The sequence below is a fragment of the Pseudomassariella vexata genome (assembly GCF_002105095.1).
Source record: "Pseudomassariella vexata strain CBS 129021 chromosome Unknown BCR38scaffold_10, whole genome shotgun sequence".
NCBI lineage: Eukaryota > Fungi > Ascomycota > Sordariomycetes > Amphisphaeriales > Pseudomassariaceae > Pseudomassariella > Pseudomassariella vexata.
Genome location: NW_024467965.1, coordinates 1,768,991 through 1,792,563, shown reverse-complemented (window position 1 = coordinate 1,792,563; position 23,573 = coordinate 1,768,991). Strand labels below are relative to the sequence as shown.

The following is a 23,573-nucleotide window of genomic DNA, read 5'->3' as shown; positions in this document are numbered from 1 at the left end:
CCAGCTGTGAAATCACATATTCCGGGTCGTACGGAATAAGTCCTGTCCCCCTGAAACCTGCCTGGATATTCGACTTAGTTATAGTCGTACGATACGCCCTATAGAATGCCAAAAAGAAATCCTCCTTCGAGATATGGGTTATATGCGCCCGTATTAGGTCTTCAATTTCTTTGCCGTACGACCTTTTCAAAGCCTAAAACAGCCTACATCGAGAGGCTGAAGCTTATGTGACGAATGAGCAGGCATACTAAGTGTAATAATAGTATGCTCTTTGCAATATAGCTCGAAGTCAATCGAGTGGTGGCTCTCATGCCCGTCGAGGATAAGAAGACGATAAACACCCTTCGTACGATCCTTCGTATAGCGATCAAAGTGCTGAATCCAGTCTACGCCTCGCTCATTTGTTGTCCAACCGTTTTTGGTTACAGCGATTACCTAATCGGACGGGAATGGGCTATTCTCGTACCAGGATAAGAGGTGGTTTTGACCCGCGACAATAATATACGGCGGGATAGCCCATGTTACGAACCGTTGGTTCTAACCTGGCCAAAACCAACCCGACAGGCCCTACAATAGGCCATGACGGAACCCCGCAGGAACAAAGCCCCATAAGGACGGAAAGGAACAACTAGGCCCCCGACTAAAGGGAAAGGTCACGTGATATGGATCACGCTTGGCAGAGTGATCCCCTACTTGGGATCACCAGGAGCGACGTGATCCAAGTGATCCAACGAGATCAGTGAAGGAGAGATGGATATATAAGGGACAGGACTCCCAGGCATTTCATAGATAGACAGTCTCTACTTCAGTGATTAATCTAAGCATCAATCTAACCCATTGGTGAGGCAAACTGCCTTGACGACTCTATTCCCAACTACCCTACTTGAATACTTCAGCTACCCAAAGCACTATATTCCATACGTCAAACCCCGATATTATTGCTTGAGGACTCTGCAGCAGGACTTACTTACTAGCACAAACCCTTACAGAGTCTTTAGTGGTTTACGCAGCTAGACTATTAGAGGTTTCGTTACACATACGTCAGACCCCGATATTATTGCTAAAGGACTCCGCAGCAGGACTTACTTACTAGCACAAACCCTTACAGAGTCTTTAGTGGTTTACGCAGCTAGACTATTAGAGGTTTCGTTACACATACGTCAGACCCCGATATTATTGCTAAAGGACTCCGCAGCAGGACTTACTTACTAGCACAAACCCTTACAGACTCTTTAGTGGTTTACGCAGCTAGACTATTAGAGGTTTCGTTACAGCCCAGCCGGACGAATTAATACCCTGGATTACGGTAGCGCATTCTCGATTGCCTTGTTGGACTGTACGAGGCCTTCCTGTAACGAAACCTCTAATAGTCTAGCTGCGTAAACCACTAGAGAGTCTGTAAGGGTTTGTGCTAGTAAGTAAGTCCTGCTGCGGAGTCCTCAAGCAATAATACCGGGGTCTGACGTATGGAGTATAGGGCTCTGGGTAACTGAAGTATTCAAGTAGGGTAACTGGGAATAGAGTCGTCAAGGCAGTTTGCCTCACCAATGGGTTAGATTGATGCTTAGATTTGTGAAGGTCAACCCTCGCAGACTCACTACAACCAGGTGACTTACAGCTGGAACACCTGCCGTGGCAGTGCCAGATGGGAAGCCAATCATAACCCCTGTAGGAGCCCCGCCAAGCGTGGACGACTTAGTCGCGCTCCCTCAAACCTAAGTTGTGATCTTCTTTCCTTCGCTCCTTAGAGTAGAATCTTCGTCGATAGCACCTAATCGAGGTCTCTACCAATGCGATGCAACCCAGGTCATGACACAGCCTGTTTTAGTTTCTCTTTTTTTCCTTGTCGAGAATCGTTAAGTCAATACAGTGCATTAGAGTGTTTTGACTCTTCAACTGTGCTCACCGTGACACCAACTTGGCCAGGGTTAGAAATATTCTGACCCTGATGAACTTTGCTGCGCCACAAAATTCCTAACCCTGGCCAACTTTTTCTGCCCCTAGTCAACTGCGCATTCGACAAAAGTATCAGTAATAGTAATATGGATTCCGACCCCGTTAAAGTTCAACTTAACATTTCGCTTGGTACGAACGATACCGAACTAGAAGGTGCCTAGTCGAACCTCGATTTCTCAAATGAGACTTGGCGATAGTCCAAATTGTTGAGATTACACGACGAGCCGACAGTTTTACGTATTGCACGAAAGTTGTCGGTACTAAATTGTTTACTGTTCTGTATAACGCTAGAAGGAACATGAAACAAAATCGCCGCTGGCAATTTATTCCCCACTAGCCCCGGTCTCCATGACGTTTCTCAAAGCTCCTTCCAATTTCTACACCAACGACGTCTTCCCACTTGTTCCATCGTCACCCCACAATCCGGTATCGGTTTGCAGTTGCCGTTGCTAGCATGGCACTTTGTTAGTTCGCGCATCGTGCTGCTGCTCCCTGCACTATGTCATCTAGATTAATGTTGCACTACGGAACCTCTGTCACAGAGTTAATAGACTACCAGGGCCCCTTGCCACAGTGCCTTGGCGTGCGTCAAGCAGGGGCTTGCCAGAAATTTGGCGCTTGGCAGTGCCCGCACCTAAAACGAAACAAGTTGGTAGCTTTGTCAGGTTATCGTACAGCACTTAATAGCCAGCATCTATTGGTTTTGAAGCTATTCCCAAGACCCTTCCTCCAGCCGAATTAATCAGAATCACCGTCTGAGTATTGTAGTAGTGAAAGCAACGGTTCAAGTTGAAGCCCTTCGTTCTCCTCGCCTACCTTGAACTCCTAGAGATATAGAGGCTCTATGTAAGCAAAGAGCCATCATGGCGGGCCGGTTTCGCCCCCGATCCGGTAGAACCCCGGAACCACCTAGTGAAACGGGGTCAGGCGGTCAGTAGGATATACTGTAACGAAACCTCTAATAGTCTAGCTGCGTAAACCACAAAAGAGTCTGTAAGGGTTTGTGCTAGTAAGTAAGTCCTGCTGCGGAGTCCTGAAGCAATAATATCGGGGTTTGACGTATGGAGTAGAGTGCTTTGGGTAACTGAAGTATTCAAGTAGGGTAATCGGGAATAGAGTCGTTAAGGCAGTTTGCCTCACCAATGGGTTAGATTGATGCTTAGATTGATCACTGAAGTAGAGACTGTCTATCTATGAAATGCCTGGGAGTCCTGTCCCTTATATATCCATCTCTCCTTCACTGATCTCGTTGGATCACTTGGATCACGTCGCTTGTTAGGCAACCTTGGTGGGCTTTGCTAAGACCACCAAGGTTACCACGTGACTTAGCCCTTTGGGATTAAGTCCAACCTTCGTGCTCCATAGGACTAGATAGAATGTCATGCTTTTACAACCTCACAAATCTTTGACCACCTTTGCGTGTAACATCGCTCCTGGTGATCCCAAGTAGGGGATCACTCTGCCAAGCGTGATCCCTATCACGTGACCTTTTCCTTTAGTCGGGGGCCTAGTTGTTCCTTTCCGTCCTTTCCGTCCTTATGGGGCTTTGTTCCTGCGGGGTTAGAACCAACGGTTCGTAACAGGCTACTAGCTAGCTCAACGCTTGTAAATATAGTAATACCATAGCTCTCTACGTCATATAATGCTGAGTTACGCCTTCCCGAGCTATCTTTCATTAATCTTGGGCCACTAAGCGATGAGGTTAGCATCAAACTTGAAGAATACACTAAATATAGAAAGAAAGCACGTAAAGCAACCCCAGAATTGCCAGTGTTGCCAGAATCGGTCAAATTGGCCGCGAGAGGCCGCTAAGGCTAAGGGCTCGCCAAGGCCTCTTGGCACTATGGAGCAGTGCCAGATATGGTAGCGAAACCAATATACACGGTGGTAAGGGCCACCAATAGTCTAAACTTTCCGTCAGAGGTTCCGTAGAATAAATTGTCGGGTACGAACTGCAAAACACGCAGGCCCCTGTCAAACCTGCTGCATACGGATGCCACAACGCAAGTGGCTCTCGTAGCACAGTTGCGTTGGGTCGACGCGGCAGGTTGGCCAGGTCGGTCCACCAATGGCTTCAGCGTGGAGATCCTAAATGAGGAGTCGGGATGCCGGAATGCCATATGGATCGTCTGGTATTGTGCGTTCAAATGAACAGTGATGAACTCGCCGAGATCTATAAGATTGACATAGTCCACCAAGTCTAGGTCGATATGGCTCATTCTTTGGACATCCCAATATTCTTTGATCAATCCTCTACTTGTCGCGTTCGTCGCATACGCATGGTATTCGTCGTGGTGACCATCTTTCGTTCATAAATACCCATATTAAGTTCAACACCCTCAAAATGAAGTACATCGGTGCCAGTCTCGCCTTCGCCGCCACGGCGCTCGCTGCTGCCCGCACAAGCGCCCCATCCGGCTGTTTGACCGTGTCGTCCAGCGGCGGGGACTACGACAGCATTCAAGATGCCGTCGACTCCCTGTCCACTTCATCTTCGGAAGACCAGTGCATATTCATCGACCAAGGCACCTATAGCGAGCAAGTGCTCGTCGACGACCGCTCAGCCCAGCTGACCTTCTATGGTTACACCACCGACACGGCTAGCTATAGCGGCAACGGAGCCACCATCACCTCTAGCAAAAGCCAGAACGACGGTCTCTCCAACGACGAGACCGCCACCCTGCGTGTCCACGCTGCCAACTTCAAGATGTACAATGTGAATGTCGAGAATGCCTATGGCGAGGGTAGCCAGGCCGTCGCACTCAGCGCTTACGCCGACAGCGGCTACTACGGCTGCGCTTTCACCGGATTCCAGGACACCCTACTCGCCAACGAGGGTTACCAGCTCTATTCCAACTGCATGATCCAAGGAGCTACCGACTTCATCTTTGGCCAGGAGTCTCCTGCCTGGTTCGAGGCTTGCGACATCCGCGTCCTCGCAAAGTCGGTCGGCTACATCACTGGTGAGTGGCCCCTTGGATTTCCGATCAAACTCTGTGTTAACGTCTCTATAGCCAACGGTCGTCAGTCCTCTTCGGGCGAGACCTACTACGTCTTCAACAACTGCGACGTGGCCTGTGCCGAGGGCGAGTCCTGCTCCTCTGGTACGTTCTATCTAGGCCGCCCATGGGGTGTCTACGCTCGGGTCGTGTTCCAAAACAGCGCCATGAGTGATGTCATCAACTCAGCCGGATGGAGCGTCTGGAATACTGACGATGAACGCACCGATGGTGTTGAGTTTGGCGAGTATAACAACTCTGGCGAAGGTGCTGAAGGTACTCGGGCCAGCTTTGCCGAGACTCTTGACTCTGCTGTCTCTATCTCCACTGTTTTGGGCAGCAGCTACACCAGTGCCGGTTACTACGACGGGAACTACATGTGATTCGTTGACTACACATTATCTCAGTGCCGGATCGCGGCGATTTTCTTGTACATATTCTACAGCATACAATGCAGATCAATTGGACATATGCGGTTCTCGATTCGTCCTGGTAAGGACATGATTTGGCATGGTTAGTCTAGGACCATGCTTTGCTCTAATTTTAGTGGCATCAGGAGTTCCTGTCATCAACGCATCTAATGATCACTACTGCAAGGAAACTTCAGGTTTTCTCTAACATGAGATTCAGCGTTTAGAACAGGATTGTGTCTCCGTTGGTCTTATTTGGCTGCGATGGCGGCGGTAGCTGATGAGCAGGGCATAACCGGAGTAGGGACCAGGTGACAGAACATAATTTCCGCACGCTGTGCAGTAAGTGTGAACAATTCACGAGAAGACAGGAGGAATCCAAGGTGGATAGTGCAGATTATTGCGTCTTCAGTTTTTCGGTTTGGTAAAACGGGGAAAGGAATGCGCACGCATCACAGTAGTCTATCCTTGTGCATTTTTAAGTCTATTACTGTGGTTACTAATTTAGCTAGCATGCTAGAAAAACCCGTACTATAGAGAAGGTTGAAAACTTTACAACTTCTACGTTAATTATAGTAAACTAACCAAAGGACTATACTCGAAAACAAGGGTAACACTTGCTTTTGGCTTCAGATTATATATTCATCGATCTGATATAGTTGCAGACGGTTTTTGAGATTCATCGATAACTTCATCGAACAGCGTTAAATCATCAAGCAGATTACGGCAATCGATTCTTCAGAGGCGCTTACATCGGATAGTGACCTCGCATCGCTTGCGAATCGAGGGCGCAAAGCCATGGAGATGCCGATGGTAATTGACGGGGGGCGGGCGGGACTCCAACAGAGTGTTCACCACCCCCAAGCGAACGAACGCGCTCACGCGCCGAGCGTGGAGCGTAGTGGCGACGAAAACGCAACGAAGAAGCAAATCGACAGCGAACGAGCGAGCGTCGAACAAAAGATTACCGACTTAGTACCTTCCGAGAAGATCGAGGTTATGGGGATAATATCGATCTTCTCAGGGGGACTTTGTTAGTAGGGTGAGAACTAACATAGTATTGTGGTGGACGTAACGCAGTCGCTAATAGAGCGAACCTACGTAGCAGCGTATGTATTTAGTCCAGCCATTAGGGCACGGTTTGACATACGGGAGCACTTGTAGAGGTACCGGGGGCTTCGAGCCTACGGCGTATTTAATAATAATAATAATAATATATTCATCCGATGGAGAGTTAATTCTAGCTTGGCGTAAGTATTTTCTTGAGTGATTATCTTTACCAGTTATCTGGTTTATTTGGTTCATAATCTTAGCGGGCTGGTGCGGTTCTGCGATTGGCAAGATGTTGGCATGGAAGGCAAAATCTGATATTATTGAACCTGCGAAAAGTCTTTCGAGACGGTTTATCAGGATGCGCAGTCAGCAGATATTGGAAACGGCATAGCACACTGTGAAGGGAGATTCGACTCATAGACCACGGAACCACATAAACTTTTATATCTGTTTCAACCCCCGTCTTGTATATAGAAACCAAATTCATCCCACCGTGACCTGACCCAGCAGTGACGTCTCCTTGACCTACCTCCCTTTCTTCACGAACTCCAACCGTCCATACTTATCCTGAACCGCCCGTTCGTTATGACGAATCCACAAAGGCCCATCAAGGTTATCTACCGTATTCATGCCCTTCTTGCCCGGCCCCTTCCCGTTATCGGGGCCTTGCCAAACCTGCTCCATCTGCAATCGCATCTTGCTCTTGGGCTTATTGTCCTTGACTCTCTGTTTCTCGAAAAACACATAGCTCCCGTAGAACACCAGAGTGGTATTCCCGTTCGTGACCCCCTTCGTTCCCAGAAACGCGGTCAACTGCCGAGGCTGGATCGTCTGTTCCGCGGCGCACTCCTTCGCAATGGCGCGACAAAACGCCGCCTGGGTGACACCATCCTTGCGCAGGATGGTGCGGATCTTCCGGCGGATCTCGTCACACGTATCATAAACGGGAACATCGCCCGTATCCTCACCATCCAAATGAACATCGCCAACATCAAGTGCATCAGCCGCCGCCTCCTTGGTCGTCTTGCCCCCGGGCTTGGGCTTTTCGCCAGCAGCACCATCGGTTTTCGCCTTCTTCTTAGGCGGCACGGCCTTCAATCCCTGCAATTCCCGCTTCTTGAAGAATCGCGACGCGTGGGGGTACACGAGGCTCCCCTCTCCCTTATCGCGGCCATTAACGGCCATGAAGCGCTGATATGTCGTGGGCGTAACGACGATGGCCTTTTGGAACTCGCCCACGGTCATAGCCCCTGACTCGATGAAGCGGCGGATCTTGGAGCGGATCTGCTGGCATGTCTCGTCCACGACGTCAAGGCGCGGATCGTCCTCTGCGATTTCTGGGATGCCTTCAGGCTCCTCGGCGCCGGCATCAGATTTGCGCTTCCTAGATGCTGGCGCTGCTTTTGGCTTAGGAGCGGCTGCGCTGGCCTTGCTCGTCGAGGCACATTTCTTGAGCGCTGGAGAGGCTCCAGGCTCAGGGGCGGCGGCCAAGCTGACTCTGCCCCTGGAAGCGCGCTTTTTGACAGCTGTCTTGGGCTCCTCAACAGGCTTCTCCTGCTCAGCGGAATCATTCTCCTCGGCCGGCTTTGCCTTCCCAGCAGCCTTCTTTCCCTTGCTAGTCGTTGGCGAGGCCACATTCTCATTACCACTCTTGTTGGCGGCATGGGGGACCTTGTGGCAAAATCAGCTTGGTCATAAATGCACAGGGAGCTTCAGAAGTACATTGGTTGCTTGTGGGCCAATGGTGCTCTGCCCCCGAGACACAAGGTTCATAAGGTTGCCATCGAGGCTCGCCAATGCGCGAACATGGCTTGGATCCCAAGACCAGCCTGAAAACATTGCGTGTGCCGTAGATGATTCTGCGGATAATTTAAAGATACAACGGAAGCACAAATTGGTGTCTCAAAACTTCAACTAAATGTTCTAGTACGTCATGAGCTTGACGTAACGTGTTGACATTCGAACAAATCGCGATTGTCTCGACGCGTGACACGAACCCTTCCTTCGGACCAGGGCCTGGGACTTTCGAAAATCAACAATGGACGTCCATCCCAGTGGCTTAAACCCGCTGTGGCCGTTGTGCCAAGACGGCGCCACAACGTTGACCAGGGTATTGTCGGCAGCTTCGGGGCTTGGGAGTGCTGCGCCTGGTGATCAGAACACGTCCCCGCGTTGTTTCAGTGCATCTCGCATAAATTGAATATCTCCGCCGTATTTTGCCGTCATATGAACACGTCTCATTCCCGTCTCCTGGTACTGCAGTAAGGCCTTGGTGTTGCGCGTTCTGAAACCTGGAAAAGTCTTCAGGGGTTCTCCACTAGCACAGCCGTGGCTCGATGTGGTTCGTTCACTCAAGTCAAGTCGGCGACTTGAGTATTCTCATTGTCTTGACAGTTGTATTACAAAGAATGAAAATGACACAAGCTGATGGTCCAACTGAGCTCTCTTACGCCTCACGAAGTACATACTCGACAGATTGTATCAGTAAAAGATACTTGGCAATCAGACCATGTGTTTGTCAAAAGCTTCTGGAAGCAGGGTTCTGCTGATTTCTTCGCCCTCCGTTCCAAACTTGGCGAAGATTGGCCGTCGTGCGCATGTCAATATCTGCGGTTTCACTCATATGCAGGCTATATCACATATTATCCTTCACATGAAGTCTACTTAATATCTCATTAATAATAGTGTGCAGAATCTCGTTCTCTCTTTTCCCCCGCTTCGTGGATCACTGGCGACTCAATCTCTTTCCAGTCTCATCTTTGGTAATAGGGCTGCTGGAAGTTCTGTTAACTGTTTCTTACACCCAAGCCGCAAGCGGCGCAACGCTCGCTTCCCAACTCTCGAGGTATTCTTTCATAATGTCGCCAGTACGGTCAATCATTCTGGCCTTGACCAGTTCAGGGATTGCCGCCTCTCATAGTTTCATCACTAACGTCAACATCAACCTCACCTCTTACAGCGGGTTCGACCCCCGTCCAGGTTTCGGGAACAACTCAGCACAACCTCTCGCCGCCTGGTCAACCACCGCTACAGACCAGGGCTATGTAAATCAAACTGCCTACCAATCTCCCGACATTGTCTGCCACCGAGGTGCCGAAAATGCCCAAGCCCATATACCCGTCAGCGCAGGCGACACCGTGCACCTGCAGTGGATGGGCTGGCCGCAGTCCCACAAGGGTCCCGTAATGGACTATCTAGCTTCATGCGGCTTGAGCGGATGCGACAGGGTTAATAAGACGAGTCTTGAGTGGTTCAAAATCAACGAAATAGGCCTGGTCAATACTTCAAGCGTGTGCGGCTACGTGGGCGGATGCTGGGGTAGTGATCTTCTCATTGCCAACAACAACTCGTGGATCGTCGAGATCCCGCCAAGCATCAGACCAGGATCTTACGTGCTAAGAACGGAAATCATCGCTTTGCACAATGCGTCGAACGTGGTCGGCGCACAGAACTATCCGCAGTGCATCAATTTGGAGATCAGCGGCAACGGAGCTGACTTCCCTGCTGGTGTCAGGGGCGAGAAGCTGTACCAGCCTAGTGACTCTGGTGTCAATGTGAATATCACGAAAGGCGTTAGTAGCTATGTCATTCCCGGGCCGACGCCCATTAAAGATGCAAGGTCCGTTCCGCTGAGTCATCCTGTGCCCACGGCTCGGGCGACGGCGATCCCAGACCATGCATCCCGGCAATGAGAGCATCAAAGGCAGGGCTGAACCGACGCCAATATAAGCTTCTAAAGATGCAGTCAGAGAGGCTGTAATCAGGGAGATCCGGAGGTGATTTTGTCAAGGTTTGGAATTCTAACCAGACTTGAGGGCATCATCGGAGACTTTACTCACATTTCTTGTACATATTTATCGTGACGCGGTTTAAAGTCAAGGAAAACGAGATATCAGATGGCGGCGTGACGTTCGAGATCATTCTAGATCCGGGGAAGCCCAAGTACATCATTACACTTTCAAATAGTGTATTCAATAATTTAGTTTCAACCTGGATACTGAGGGATATTTGTAGTCTTCTACAAGTCATCGTTTTGATTCTTTCTCTTCCGACTTGTGCTATGCCAGGGTGACCACCCTGTTGAAGGTGCATTTCTCAGCGGTCGTCGATACGATTTTCAACACCCTTCTTAATTCCGACTGAGGCGCGGTAATCTATCAGCTATGAGTGTGATTTGTTAGTTGTTGGGAAGTTTACCGACGGCATAGTAAAGCAACTTGAGCATCAGTGGAACCCACGCCATGAATAAGCTGACCAAGCAAGCCACCAGATTACTTCCACGGTGATCCGCTTATATGAGGTCTAGCAGGATACCGAATTGCTTATAATAGTGATGAAAATCTTCAAGTACCATACAATTACTTGCTTTCTTCAAAATTTCGAATGTCGTCCAATGCATCGAACACCCCCAAAAGGCAAGAAGGAATCGTTAGTCATAGAAGACACTTAACCGGTGACACCGCCATTTCCGCATAGTTGGTGAGCCATTATCCCAAACGTTCTTGCTCTACCCGCATACTGACTTGAGTATTAGACCGTAGTTCTATTACCTGAGAGGTCTGGCTCGCTGAAGCCGAAGCCTCCGCAGTATCATCACCTTATACACACACCGTGGCACATTGTATAGTGATGTTTTGCAGAAGCTCAACAAGAGGAGTAAGTTCGCGTGTTTTCCCGGTAACCTAAGTTGTCATCTTCTTTCCTTCGCTCCTTAGAGTAGAATCTTCGTCGATAGCACCTAATCGAGGTCTCTACCAATGCGATGCAACCCAGGTCGTGACAAATAATATGGCACTAGAGAAGACTAGTGTCACTTAAAGTTCAGACGGCGAAATGAACCCCTCTTCCCAAAAGTAACACCAAAGTTACGGTCCACTTAGGGGTCAGACACCTGAACAATGTACCTCCGACATTTTCTAAAGAATCTATAAAAGGCAGAGCAACGGGAGTTCGCGGGAATAGAACACAGACAAGAATACACCTCATTCATATACAATTTTACGCACTGCTGACTACTCGATTGGACACACGTGATATTCGACAGGAATATACTAGCGGAGTTGAATATAGCCTCCACTATAGTACAAGGGTAGCCGCTTAAGCGTCAGAAAAATACCAAGATAACAGCTAAATTTCAAAGTACCAGATATTTTGTAGAAATTTGCAAGCTGAAAAGTCTTACAAGGGGTCCTATAGGGCTAGGAGGAACTCCAGCAACTTCAAATTTCCCAAAAATGCGGCGGTTAGGGACCCCCAGTACGGTCAAAATAGCTATTTAAGCCTTAGCAGTTATAAGCCAACCAGGTTACCTGACCAGGGTCTCCGGTGAGGTTAGTATTGGCATCCAAAGTCCGGAGAATAGTGAGGGTATGAGTAATAATCCATGCTAACCCTAGCTCACTAGGTTCACATGGTGAGATTATTCCTATCTTTAGAAGTAACAGAACAACTTGGAATAATTTACTACCGATCCTTGATTCTCTTTGATGATCTGGCAAAATAAAAAATCTCCTCACCTTCAGAAGCCTGTGACGGAAGCCTTTTACTCATTATCACCATACCCATCTTTGCATGCACAAACTAAATGAACAGTTTTACAAGGCAAGGATACGGACTCTTCAAACCCTTCTAAACCTCAGGGATTCGGTCCAGGTTTCGCCAACGATCATCAGTTCTGTTGCTTTGGTTCTGACTAGCATAGCTCTCGCTTTGACTGATGCACCTCCAAATGAAACTAATTTGCAACAAGAATAAATGAGTATATGCTTATGCTCACCCAGGTGACGATCTTGGTTTATCAGAAGCTGCGGGAGGGAGTCAGTACCAGTGCCCTGCTTAGCGAAGTTCACATCAAGGGCAGACAATAGCTTTTTACAACATGACCAAGGTGTCTTTTCAGCGTCTAGGGACCCAAGAGGAAATTGGCATATTTGTCCGCCACGCATCGTCATATTTGCAACACAGCCAACCCCCATTTCCTACGAGGATTTTAGTGGCGAAAGTATGTGCGAAGTAACGTCCCACACTCACATCCGGGACACCCAAAAATGCCTCATCAACACCGCTAGCCTCTAACTTCAACCTCTTTTTTCTTTACCAATATCGATTCAATCGTTACGAAATTTTACGTACGTCTTCTGTACACAAATATGAGTCAATATACCGAAGATGATATGTATTGAGCTCTTCAAGCAATAGCTACCGGTCAAAGCCTCCGAAAAGCAGCATATGAGCATGGTGTTCCAAGGTCTACTCTTTCACGACGGATTCAGGGACCCCAGTCAAGATATATAGCCTTCGCTGACTACCAGAGGCTCTCTACAGCCCAGGAATCTCATCTGGCTGAATGGATTCGAATCCAGGCTGCCCTAGGCCTCCCACCAACCCATCAACAGCTCAAAGATTTCGCCGAGCGTATCCTACAGATCCACGGAGACACCGAACCACTTGGAAAGAACTGGGTCCAGGCTTTTATCAAGAGTAACCCTTCAGTCAAGGTCCAGAGAAGCAGAGCTATCGATTCCCAGCGTATTAATGGAGCCTCAGCTAATGTGATCAGGCAATGGTTCAAATACCTCGCTATCCCTGAGATCAAAGCTATTAAGGCCTCGAATCGATACAATATGGATGAGACAGGTATTCTAGAAGGTAGAGGATCAAATGGTCTTGTTCTAGGATCATCTGAGACTCGTTCTATACGGAAGAAACAGCCTGGATCTCGAGCTTTGACATCTCTTTTAGAGTGTATCTCTGCGACTGGTACTGCACTACCCCCACTTGTGATATACAAGGGGAAGTCTGTCCAGCAGCAGTGGTTTCCTCTAGACTTGACTCCATACGAAGCCTGGAGGTTTACAGCAACAGAGAATGGGTGGACGTCAGACTCTACGGCTATTGAGTGGCTGCAAAGATCTTTATTCCTTTGACTCAACCAGAGGACCCTGAAGAGACTAGGTTACTTATCCTAAATGGGCATAGTAGCCACGAAACGACAGAGTTTATGTACCTCTGCTTCATAAACAAGATACACTTGCTTTTCTTGCCGCCACACACATCCCACGTTCTCCAGCCTCTCGATCAGTCAGTCTTTGGACCCCTCAAGGCAGCCTATGGGAAGGAGCTTGGTTACCTTGACCGATGGGATACTACTACTGTCGTAGGGAAGAGAAACTTTCTCCTCTGCTATAGAAAGGCACGTCTAGCAGCATTGACCGCTAAGAACATTATGAGTGGATGGAAATATACTGGTCTCTGGCCTTCGAGCATAGCTAGACCCCTTATGAGCCCCCTGCTCCTTGAGAATACGTCAGCACCAATCAGACAGCCTAGTCAGACTTGCAAAGGGTACTCTGATAGTAAGGGTAGTCAGGACTGGGCGTTAGAGACATCAGCAGTAGCCTGGTCAACGCCTAAGAGGAGAGATGAGCTCCAAGATCAACTCAGCTTATTCAGCAAGCTTGATAGTGATCCAAATACCCAGCGGCTACTCTTTCGGAAAGTTCAAAAGGGCTTTGATGAGAAGGACTACCAATTAGCTGACGCACAGCGAAATATTGAGGCAATAGAGGCAGAGCTTGAGGCTAGTAGGGCTAGGAAGCGGAGGAAGGTCAAGATGAGCCCAAATTCGAAGTTTACTAATATCAAGGCTATTTGGAAGGCTCAAATCGAGGCTGGTGAAATTGAGGATAGTACAGATGAGTCTAGCGAGTCTGAAAACCCTAGTGACGGTGAAAGCTGTATTGTAGTCGCATTAGAATAAGTGTAAAAAAAGTTTGAAGTTAATGGTTATAATATACAGCATCATTTTTAGGGCGTCCCACATGTGGGGGTGTCCCGGATGTAGGTGTGGGACGTTAGCGGGTCGAATCGCCGTTTTCAGGCTTGGAGTAGGTGAGGTGAGGGCGACATGAACTCTATCTCAACACACTAAAGTGGAGTCCTAAACAGCGATCAAAAAAAGCATGCCAATAATTCCTACAATATGTGAATTACTTTTGCCCATACTTCTCCTCGCCATACTGGACTGCCCAACCCGCCCGCATCAGCCAAAAGACGGTAATGATAGGCGTTGTGATGAAGCCCAACACACCACCAAGAACTCCCTTGAAAACGACTGGAACCCACTGGTTGGCAGCATTGTGATATGTCCAGTCGCCCCCGTCACGATTTCCGAATGCGGTCATAATGCCAACCGAAGGCCCCCACAGCAAAACGAACGACGGAATGGAAAGTAGGAAGGCACGGAGCACTTGTGAGATGAAAAACCGAGACCAATCTGCCACACCGCTGCGTTCATCGTCCTGTTTGATATCAAGAAACAGATACCAGCGCAGCCAACGTGATCTTGGCTCAGTGACGACACCAATGGGTTGGACACGCCCTTCTTTCAGGTCCCCGTTGACGAGAAGGAGCTCGATGAGCCAGGTGATAATGCATTGGAGGATAATGGTCAGCGCTGCATCGCCTGCAAGCGTGTTGGGGAACTGGAATAGGTTGACGGGCTCATCCTTCTCTAGGGAGTAGATATACATCACTATGGACGTTGTCAGTTCTATATTCCTGCCTTGAGATGGGGGTTCAGCTCACAGTAGGCAATGCCGAAGTTGATTGCGCCTGATAGTATCGCCGCGCCGATGCCATCGATGATGAAGATGTAGAAGTACTGATGCGCCGTCAGCTTCTTAGTTGGTGGTCTGTAAGGCATCTTATCTAGGAAAATCCAGTATGTCTAACTAACATGGCAAAGTTAGAACTCAGATATTTTCAGCATGCAGAAAAAAATGAGGATCGTTCAACAAAGGGATCTCAGGATTTTGTCAGGGGCATTGTGGGGCAGGCAATTTCCAAATGCGGAAGTGAGAGAGTGGGAAGAGGAGCAGCGTGGATCACGGACACTTCTAATGTTTATAGATGAGAGTCCTTAAATCCTGTTCCTTCAGTAGCTTCCCCATAGTATTATACAGGAAATATGATGGCTCAACCTCATTGACAATATGGAATCATTGGTTGATAACAATCTGATGAGAGCAGCTTTTGCAAGAAGCACTGAGGCTTCCACGTTGTGCAAGCATATATCCACTTGGGCATTAGTGGACCTGGGGTAACTCACACCGGCACTTTGGGCAGGGGCTCTGCCTGGTAATTACAAGGATAATAAATTTATTATCTAATCCAATCAATCCACTACCGCGAGGATGTCCCGGTCAACTTAATGGTCAAAATGATGCGTAGTTGTGCCACAATACGAGGCTGACTTATTTACCTAAGCTAGAATTCCAATTAATAAGTTCGGGATCATTTGCCATCACGAGTGAATCAGTCCAGTCCAATCTTTTGATGTTCCTTATAGCAAAGAACGGGTCAAAATGCATGTTACTAACCCGATCCAAGCTCATGTCAGCTGTAGAATACATGTAAGTGATTTCATTTCGCTGTGGACACGGGGGATCATTGTGGCAGATACTAATTCCAATATTGACTGTAACGAAGCAATGCTATAAATGGAACGCTAAGATTTATCTGCCTGGATGATGTCCCTTTTTCTTTTTTTTCCTTCATTCCTTAGACACTTCATGAAAACGTGAGAATTCTTACCTCCAAATGACCACTACCGGTACTGAATCAGACAATTGCAAAGGCACCAACTCCAAGCATAAGGGCAGTTTATGTGAAGAGGAGACGGAGTCTGATACAGCATTACGATGATTATTCAGGCTAACATGCCAGAAATTATGCAGACCAATGATACATAAACACGGGCTCACACGGCAGACGACGAGATGTACAAAGGCAACTCGATGAATGGAGGTAGATGCTCTAGTATATGGAGAACTTAACTAAACAGGGGTTAGTGGAGACCCACAAAGCATCTCAGTATTCTTCACGACTTGGCTCTAGGTACCTAGGTGCTTATCTTGCACTTCACAGCAGCGCCTGGCAGCTTGAAGTCGCGAATCTCGGAAAAGTTCTTGAAATCTGTATGGGGTGCATTTCTGACATGTATCAACCAAAACATTGATCAACGAGGAAGATTGCTTCAGTATAATCCATTGTGAGTTGCATTGATTTGACTATTGACGAACTCAACCTTCACTCAACCCTTTTTCAACAAAGGCCAATAATCAGGCTCATCATGAATGTGGATATTTCTAGGATTTTTGCATTTGCTACAAAAACATTGGAAAATGCGTATCTGGATGTGGTGCTAACATCATTCACGATCCCCACTTCGTACTCAAGGCGTTATACAAAGTCTGGTTGATCGGTAACACACTGCCGTGCCTCAAATTCGTCGGAAAAGCCGACCGACTGCTTGCAGTCCACTGGTTTGACTTGGGTTCAGTACTCTCGTATGGTCGATACCCATCACCGCCATAAAAGTCTAGCAAGACGTGGACTTTGTTCTCAACCTGATTATCTCTGTACGCGGCAGGTCCCTCCACTTGGGAAGTAATAATCCCTGAGTTCCCACCCGCTCGTACCCAACTACCGAACAGCCCATTCGTAGAAGACTCCATGAAAACTGTCTTTGCGGTTTCGTCTTTCATAAATCGGAGGTAGCTGGTCCCCGAGCTGTCGAGAGGGAGGATGTCAAGATCAATGATGTCAGTAGGCGAATTGTCGATGTAAATTTGAGGTGCAGTGAATGTCTTAAAGTCGCTAGTGTAGGAATATCGAATGCGGATATTCGAAGGTGTGCCTGTATGACTCGTGTCGGAAGCCGAGTACTGTGTCCAGTTAGATATCTGCTCTGGCAGTTGAAAGGGGACCAGTGCTGGGATTGCTTACGAACTTAGACGCCCAATGCACAAGATACTGGCCTGCAGAGGTAAGCATTACCATCTCTTTCAAAGACCTGGGTGTCGAACTTACCCTTAGAAGCATCCCAGATTGCTTCAGGAGCCCAGACCATCCCGGCTGTAGCATCCTCAACTGTGACTAGTCGTTCGTTGACCCAGTTGACCAAGTCTGTGCTCTCCCACACAAAGATACCCCTAGAGCCGGTTCGCTGCGATGCATCCCAGTTTGTCTTAGAACACATTAGATTCGCAAAATCTTCCCAATGAAGTCTTGTAACGCACCTTTCCAATATCAAGGTCAGTACCCACGATGTACCATTTCTTTCCTGCCTCAGAACCTCCACCTTGGACAATCGCCGGATCGCGCACACCACCCGTTCCCTTCGTCGGCTTCAGCACAGGCTGACCTTGGTTCAAGGCCTTGAAAGATAAGGGATCGTTTCCATTGCTGAGGTAGAAGTAGACGTATGGGTCCGCCCCCAGGAAGAAGGCACCGAGATATCCCACCAAGCTCGAGTCGGCTCGCTTCTCTGAAGTTATTCCGGCATTTCTGCTGTTGATGCTGATTGGGTCAGCAAACACGACCGAAGTCAGGAATAACCATGCGGCGAACGCAAAGAACATGGTAGAGAAAATAATGAGATTTGACAACGATGATGCAAAATAAAGTCAGAACCAGAATAATTACCAGCTTCAAACCCCAAACACGACCAAATTCTCCATCGCTGAAGTACTTCGTGGACTTATATAAGGTCAATAGCTACGTCCGAAATGGTAACACGGAGACAAAACCTTGGATTCAGGTGGCTTGCCGTGAAGTCCGTCTGTGATTGGATTTTAGCGTCTCGGCAGTTGAGGCTAAAGTTCTATTCCATCAATCAACACGAAGTGAGTGTGGGGAAATACTACCCTTCTACAAAACCTAACCCCATCTTAAGCTCCTCGTGATCTCCATGAAGTCTGGGCCCGGGGCTACCGGAGCCGCGACTAGACTGGTAGAGGGGATGATTATTTGGCAGTGAGAGAGACAATCCGCGATATACCGCACTATCAATGATACGACACATAGCGAAGTGTACTCAGTCTGAAGGGTAATTATCAATAGACTGTCAGCCTTCCCCACACCCTGTCACGACCTGGGTTGCATCGCATTGGTAGAGACCTCGATTAGGTGCTATCGACGAAGATTCTACTCTAAGGAGCGAAGGAAAGAAGATGACAACTTAGGTTTGAGGGAGCGCGACTAAGTCGTCCACGCTTGGCGGGGCTCCTGCAGGGGTTATGATTGGCTTCCCATCTGGCACTGCCCTGGCAGGTGTTCCAGCTGTAAGTCACCTGGTTGTAGTGAGTCTGCGAGGGTTGACCTTCACAAAAACCTCGATACTATGTGAGAGAATTTTACGCGGCTTAAGAGATGTAACGAAACCTCTAATAGTCTAGCTGCGTAAACCACTAAAGAGTCTGTAAGGGTTTGTGCTAGTAAGTAAGTCCTGCTGCGGAGTCCTCAAGCAATAATATCGGGGTTTGACGTATGGAGTATAGGGCTCTGGGTAACTGAAGTATTCAAGTAGGGTAACTGGGAATAGAGTCGTCAAGGCAGTTTGCCTCACCAATGGGTTAGATTGATGCTTAGATTGATCACTGAAGTAGAGACTGTTTATCTATGAAATGCCTGGGAGTCCTGTCCCTTATATATCTGTCTCTCCTTCACTGATCCGCACTTGGATATGTTGGATATGTAGCGATCCACATATCCACCCCTGTAGGTCACGTGACCTATCGGTCTTTTTCTTTCTCCGATGCGGGATCCCGTGATCCTAGCGTCTGTATCCACCTGGCCTGCCAACGGGCCTGTAATGTTGGTCTAGGGCCAACGGTTCGTAACACCATTGTAGTTGCTGAATACGCGATAATTAGGACGCGTTAACAGCAAGTTGGAATCAGAGGTGGAAGTACCTTTTCGTTACCATGAGTAGGCTAGGCAAGAATCAGTATAGCGTTACCTTGACAGTGGTCCACTGGTACTTGATAAGGGGGTGAAAACTTTGGGCTGATACCATAGTACACGGCTGAAGGGGGCCCCTGCCAGTTCGTATACTTTTGGGCAGAGGCTTCGTACTGTACTCACGTAGAGCCGTATTTGGTAAATGATCATCTTCCCTTATGCCCAATCACGAAAGGGATGTGTCAATGGCACATCCATTTTAATGGGACGTCATACCGCATTGAGTAACGTGGCCTAAGGTTACCCTTGCAAACTTGCTTTTACGGCACAGCGACTTGGCATAAGCACACTCGTGATTTCCCAGACGTCCAGATGTTTTGAACTTCAGTATTACGACACAGTCGAACGACGCGACAGCTTACCCTAATGGCGACAGACGTTGGACAGCAAATCAACACCGAATACCGTCCTACTTCGGATAAGTAAGGACGCCCTGAGAAAGATCTCGTCATTGTGCAAGTATTTGCTGCTCCTGGCCATGGAGAGCCGCGTCAGGAACAACCTAAGTGCAATACCAAACACGCCCATGGTAGGCCATGACCAGCGCTGGGTGACAGTCAAGATATGGATCCGCTCCTGCAGCACAGTCCTAGCAGCTGTGGCGCTATGCCTGGGCATCGCACTCTCACTAAGCTACAGCTTCACGGGATTGGTCGTCATCATACCGTGTGTCTTCGTTATCGCATGGAACGCGGCCGAGTTCATCACTGTCTGCACGCGGCGTGATCGAGCGAGAGGAATCAAACCAGCTGTGCTCATCGGAGTCGAGCTCGTGATGTGGCTGGGTCTACTCGGTGGAACGGGGTTTGAAGGATATCTTGAAGCATACCACAGCAGTGAAGCTCTTTACTGGATGAACTATTTGGCATGGATCAAGGTTGAGGCGGTGGCTACTGTGTTGTTATCTTTATTGACGTGAGTTGTTCATCATGGTCTGGAACGAAAAGACGATATAGGCTAACAGTACAGCAGAGCGTTGCATTTCACTCTCTTCGTGAGAGCTGCCGTCGAAGTGGACAGGAAGAAGAAGGACCTGCGGGTGCAAGAGTTGATTCTCGCTATACAGAAGCAGAACACGAATAACGGGAAACCTCCCAAGAGACCATTCACTGGCGGTGCGGAATCTACGGTCCCCATACATGTTGCTGAAGACAACATTAAGTACCGGATGTACCCAGGACTTGATTCACACAAGTTTGGCCAGCCAGTTGAGGAACTATCGACTGGCTTACATACACCAGCTTCTGGTTCGACTAGAAACTAGGATGGAAATTCACGTTATTTTGTCATAGTCATTAGAGCTGGGACTTTGCAGCGCGCCGAGTTCCTCATGATCGTCACGCAGTCCAGTATTTCGAAGTCAGCTATGCGTGTAAGACCGATTCCTCAGGCAGGCCACGCTCAAGCCGTCTTCACAACTGCTAACTGAACCCGACATCAGTGGAATCTCATGAGACGACGCAAGACGTCTCTCTCCACTCTGAAAGCCCTAAACGTTGGGAGATACCTGGAAAGCGCTTAGCCTGTTCTGTCATTCCGAGGATCTCTTGCACCGCCGGGTGGCCAACCAATTCTACCATTGGTCATGAAACAAAAGCGGCAGACACTGACTGCGTATGATTTTGTAAGCGTAGGATAATAAGAGGTCAGAAGGTTGACGTGGCTTTTATATGCGCATTACGGGTCTAGCAGAGTTTGCTTGGTCAATAAAGGTGGTGTTGAGAGGATCTCATCGCGATTTCAAGATGGTTAGGTCGAGCGTTTGGTTGAGCTTCATACTGCCTTGACAGTTAGTCAGGCCTCCTGCCTTCAACATGTCACGGCAAATGCGCCCAGGGTGACCTGGCATGAGTTGCGCAAAGATGGAAGCCGGTGCCTTTCTGCAACACTTGCGTCTTACCTAGGCCTTGTTGTCTGAATTGTAACACAACACTTTACTAACAAATTAATTATACCTTCTGCTGTATGAAGGTATGTTTTCGGAACTTGATAAAATGAATATATTTTGGAAAGCATACGCACTTGCAGCGGATGACTAACCCAGCTAAAGTGCATAATGTCAGGATAAAAGTCAGGTTCCGCACTTATCCGCTTATCCCAGGGCAACGTCGGTCCCGGGGTATATACTAGAAACGGTACCTATAGAACTATACACGTACCTAGACGTATTCTCCTACGAAAAGGTAGAGAGACTACCTAGCTATAAGGTGTTATGAACCACGTTCCTAATCAACACAGAATAGGCCCGTTGGCAGGCCTTAGGTGGATACCTGCAGGAAAGGACCGGAAACAAGGATAGAAGATAGGAACGGAAGAAGGACGGACCGACTAGAGAAGGTCACGTGACGGATCACTGGATCACGCAGTGAGCCAGTGAGCCACCCCGGTAGGATCACGAAGAATAGAAGGGGAGAATACGGCTAGACGGGGAAACCGGAGACACTTTTGACCTCGAATGTGGACTTCCGCAAGGATCGCCCGTCTCGCCGATCCTCCTCCTTCTATATATCGAGCCCCTATTTAAGCTGGGCACCTGCAGACCTGGACGCAAGCGCTCGCGATTCGGCTACGTGGACGACATAGCTATACTGTCAAGCTCTAGTTCCCTAGAAGAAAATTGCACTATACTGGCCGAAGAGTGGAAAGCAGCACTCGACTGGAGCATGTCTGAGGGTATCACGTTCGACCCCGACAAGACGGAGCTAATACACTTCACAAGAAGAGGGAGAGATGCAAACCCACCCATTACCACTACGCAACAGAATGGAACGATCCACACTGTTCAACCCATCAAAATCGGTGCTGCACTCAGGTGGTTAGGCGTCTACTTCGATAGAAAGCTTAGCTTTAAGGCCCATGTCAAATTCGTCTCAGCTAAAGCTCTACAGGTTGCTAACGGACTCCGGTCGTTAGGAAACACAATCAGAGGGGCCCCAACACGACTACTCCGTCAAGCTGTAATCGCGTGCGTGCTCCCCGTGCAATTCTACGCCTCGGAAGCATGGTGGCCGTCTGCCAGACAGAACAAGAATGGACGCATTATCTCAAACCGGGTCCAATCCCTAGCTGACCAAATGGATCGAACGCAGAATACCGCAATGAGAGCCATGCTTCCTGTATATAGGACCACGCCAATACCGATCCTGCAACGGGAAGCGGCACTACCGCCAGCAGAAATCGCACTCGACGCAAAACTCTATGCGGCTTCTGTTAGATTACACAAACTGGATAGCCGCCATCCCTTACGCAGGAGGCTCAGACATCCTACGGGCCCCGATTTGAGGTTAAGGCGTATGGCGAGCCTAACCCCAGATACTGCAGAATATATAGATCCTCTGCAAATACCGCCCTGGGAGCAGGCTGGCGAATGGTCCATCACCCTCGCCAAGATCGGTTATATCCCAGGACAGTCAAAGGAGGAGGCTGCCCGCTCGTTTCTACAAAGGATAAACGAGTTTTCAAAGCGCGATATAATAATCTATACAGACGGCTCGCTGGCTACCCATAGCGACAGGACCTTAGCTGGAGCAGGCTGGGCTGGTTATCAGGCCGGTAAAAGACTACTCTGCGGGTCCGAACTACTGGGCTCTCAGATAGAGGTATACGATGCGGAAGCCCACGCAGCACTACGGGGGCTTCAGGAGGCTGTAAAGCTTCCGTCCAACAGCATGGCAGATAACGTCCACATCTGCCTCGATAATCTCGCGGTTGCGGGTAGGCTCATCTGTCCAAGTCCCGGAAGCAGTCAAGCAAAGTTCACCGCCTTCCAAGAGCTGTCCAAAACCTGGTCACAGAGAGAGCGAAAACCCTGGACATCCCCGGGGCAAGTGTATATCTGGTGGTGCCCAGGACACGTAGGCATCCCCGGAAACGAAGAAGCAGATGCCCAGGCCAAAGCGTCCTGTGAGCAACCACTCAAGACACAACACCCGGCCTCATTCGCACATATAAAGAGAATCGCGAGATCCTACACTTGGAAGAGTTTCAACGATCGATGGGCCACTACCTGCCCTCAAAAGTATCGAGATCTAGGGATCGCTATCCACCCGCGACCCCCCGAACTTGGCCTGCCCCGGCAACACCTAGGCAGATTACTCGCAGCGAGGTCGCACCACGGGGATTTCGTGACCTACCACGAGAGACTCCAGCATCGCGACGCACTGCTCAACTGCGGGTGTGGAAAGACAAAGACACCAGTCCACTTCTACTTTTGCAAGCGCGGCCGCAAGGCCACGCCCGGTCATCTAAAAGCGCATATGGCCAAGAATAGTATAGATTCCCTCCTAGGCACGGCCAAGGGAGCTCGTTTGTATTGCCAATGGGCGGAGGAGACCAATTTCTTTACTGAGAT

The 23,573-nt window shown here is 48.7% G+C and overlaps 7 protein-coding genes across 7 annotated transcripts; 4 read left to right on the top strand and 3 right to left on the bottom strand.

The window, feature by feature from the left end:
• Positions 1-4,300: 4,300 nt before the first annotated feature.
• BCR38DRAFT_396759 (pectinesterase) lies at positions 4,301-5,423 on the top strand (the record flags this gene model as incomplete). Its single annotated transcript, XM_040857656.1, has 2 exons — positions 4,301-4,919; positions 4,971-5,423. The coding sequence occupies 2 exons, from the start codon at positions 4,301-4,303 to the stop codon at positions 5,336-5,338; spliced, it is 987 nt and encodes a 328-aa protein (XP_040713771.1). The 3' UTR covers positions 5,339-5,423.
• A 1,332-nt stretch (positions 5,424-6,755) lies between these two features.
• Positions 6,756-8,161, bottom strand: BCR38DRAFT_440896 (uncharacterized protein). The gene has a single exon (XM_040860737.1). It carries the CDS (start codon positions 7,661-7,663, stop codon positions 6,944-6,946), a length of 720 nt encoding a protein of 239 aa, XP_040713770.1. The 5' UTR covers positions 7,664-8,161; the 3' UTR covers positions 6,756-6,943.
• Positions 8,162-8,678: 517 nt separating this feature from the next.
• On the top strand, positions 8,679-9,049 carry BCR38DRAFT_440894 (uncharacterized protein). Its single transcript, XM_040860736.1, has one exon. It carries the CDS (start codon positions 8,755-8,757, stop codon positions 8,965-8,967), a length of 213 nt encoding a protein of 70 aa, XP_040713769.1. The 5' UTR covers positions 8,679-8,754; the 3' UTR covers positions 8,968-9,049.
• Positions 9,050-9,071: 22 nt separating this feature from the next.
• Positions 9,072-10,421, top strand: BCR38DRAFT_440893 (glycoside hydrolase). Its single transcript, XM_040860735.1, has one exon. It carries the CDS (start codon positions 9,277-9,279, stop codon positions 10,108-10,110), a length of 834 nt encoding a protein of 277 aa, XP_040713768.1. The 5' UTR covers positions 9,072-9,276; the 3' UTR covers positions 10,111-10,421.
• Positions 10,422-14,406: 3,985 nt separating this feature from the next.
• Positions 14,407-15,122, bottom strand: BCR38DRAFT_347229 (uncharacterized protein; the record flags this gene model as incomplete). The annotated part of the gene is made up of 2 exons (XM_040856324.1): positions 14,407-14,951; positions 15,005-15,122. 2 exons carry the CDS (start codon positions 15,120-15,122, stop codon positions 14,407-14,409), a joined length of 663 nt encoding a protein of 220 aa, XP_040713767.1.
• Positions 15,123-16,632: 1,510 nt separating this feature from the next.
• Positions 16,633-17,821, bottom strand: BCR38DRAFT_459488 (glycoside hydrolase family 43 protein; the record flags this gene model as incomplete). The annotated part of the gene is made up of 5 exons (XM_040862293.1): positions 16,633-17,145; positions 17,207-17,238; positions 17,291-17,447; positions 17,500-17,742; positions 17,798-17,821. The coding sequence occupies 5 exons, from the start codon at positions 17,819-17,821 to the stop codon at positions 16,633-16,635; spliced, it is 969 nt and encodes a 322-aa protein (XP_040713766.1).
• A 1,570-nt stretch (positions 17,822-19,391) lies between these two features.
• BCR38DRAFT_38335 (uncharacterized protein) lies at positions 19,392-20,802 on the top strand. The gene is made up of 2 exons (XM_040857441.1): positions 19,392-20,137; positions 20,192-20,802. Exons 1-2 carry the CDS (start codon positions 19,701-19,703, stop codon positions 20,484-20,486), a joined length of 732 nt encoding a protein of 243 aa, XP_040713765.1. The 5' UTR covers positions 19,392-19,700; the 3' UTR covers positions 20,487-20,802.
• Positions 20,803-23,573: the final 2,771 nt, after the last annotated feature.

Coding starts and splice junctions, on each gene's coding strand:
- BCR38DRAFT_440896 (XM_040860737.1), bottom strand. CDS start 7,663: ATGACCGTGGGCGAGTTCCAAAAGGCCATCGTCGTTACGCCCACGACA.
- BCR38DRAFT_440893 (XM_040860735.1), top strand. CDS start 9,277: ATGTCGCCAGTACGGTCAATCATTCTGGCCTTGACCAGTTCAGGGATT.
- BCR38DRAFT_440894 (XM_040860736.1), top strand. CDS start 8,755: ATGTGGTTCGTTCACTCAAGTCAAGTCGGCGACTTGAGTATTCTCATT.
- BCR38DRAFT_38335 (XM_040857441.1), top strand. CDS start 19,701: ATGGAGAGCCGCGTCAGGAACAACCTAAGTGCAATACCAAACACGCCC. Junction 20,138..20,191: donor GTGTTGTTATCTTTATTGAC/GTGAGTTGTTCA, acceptor CTAACAGTACAG/CAGAGCGTTGCATTTCACTC.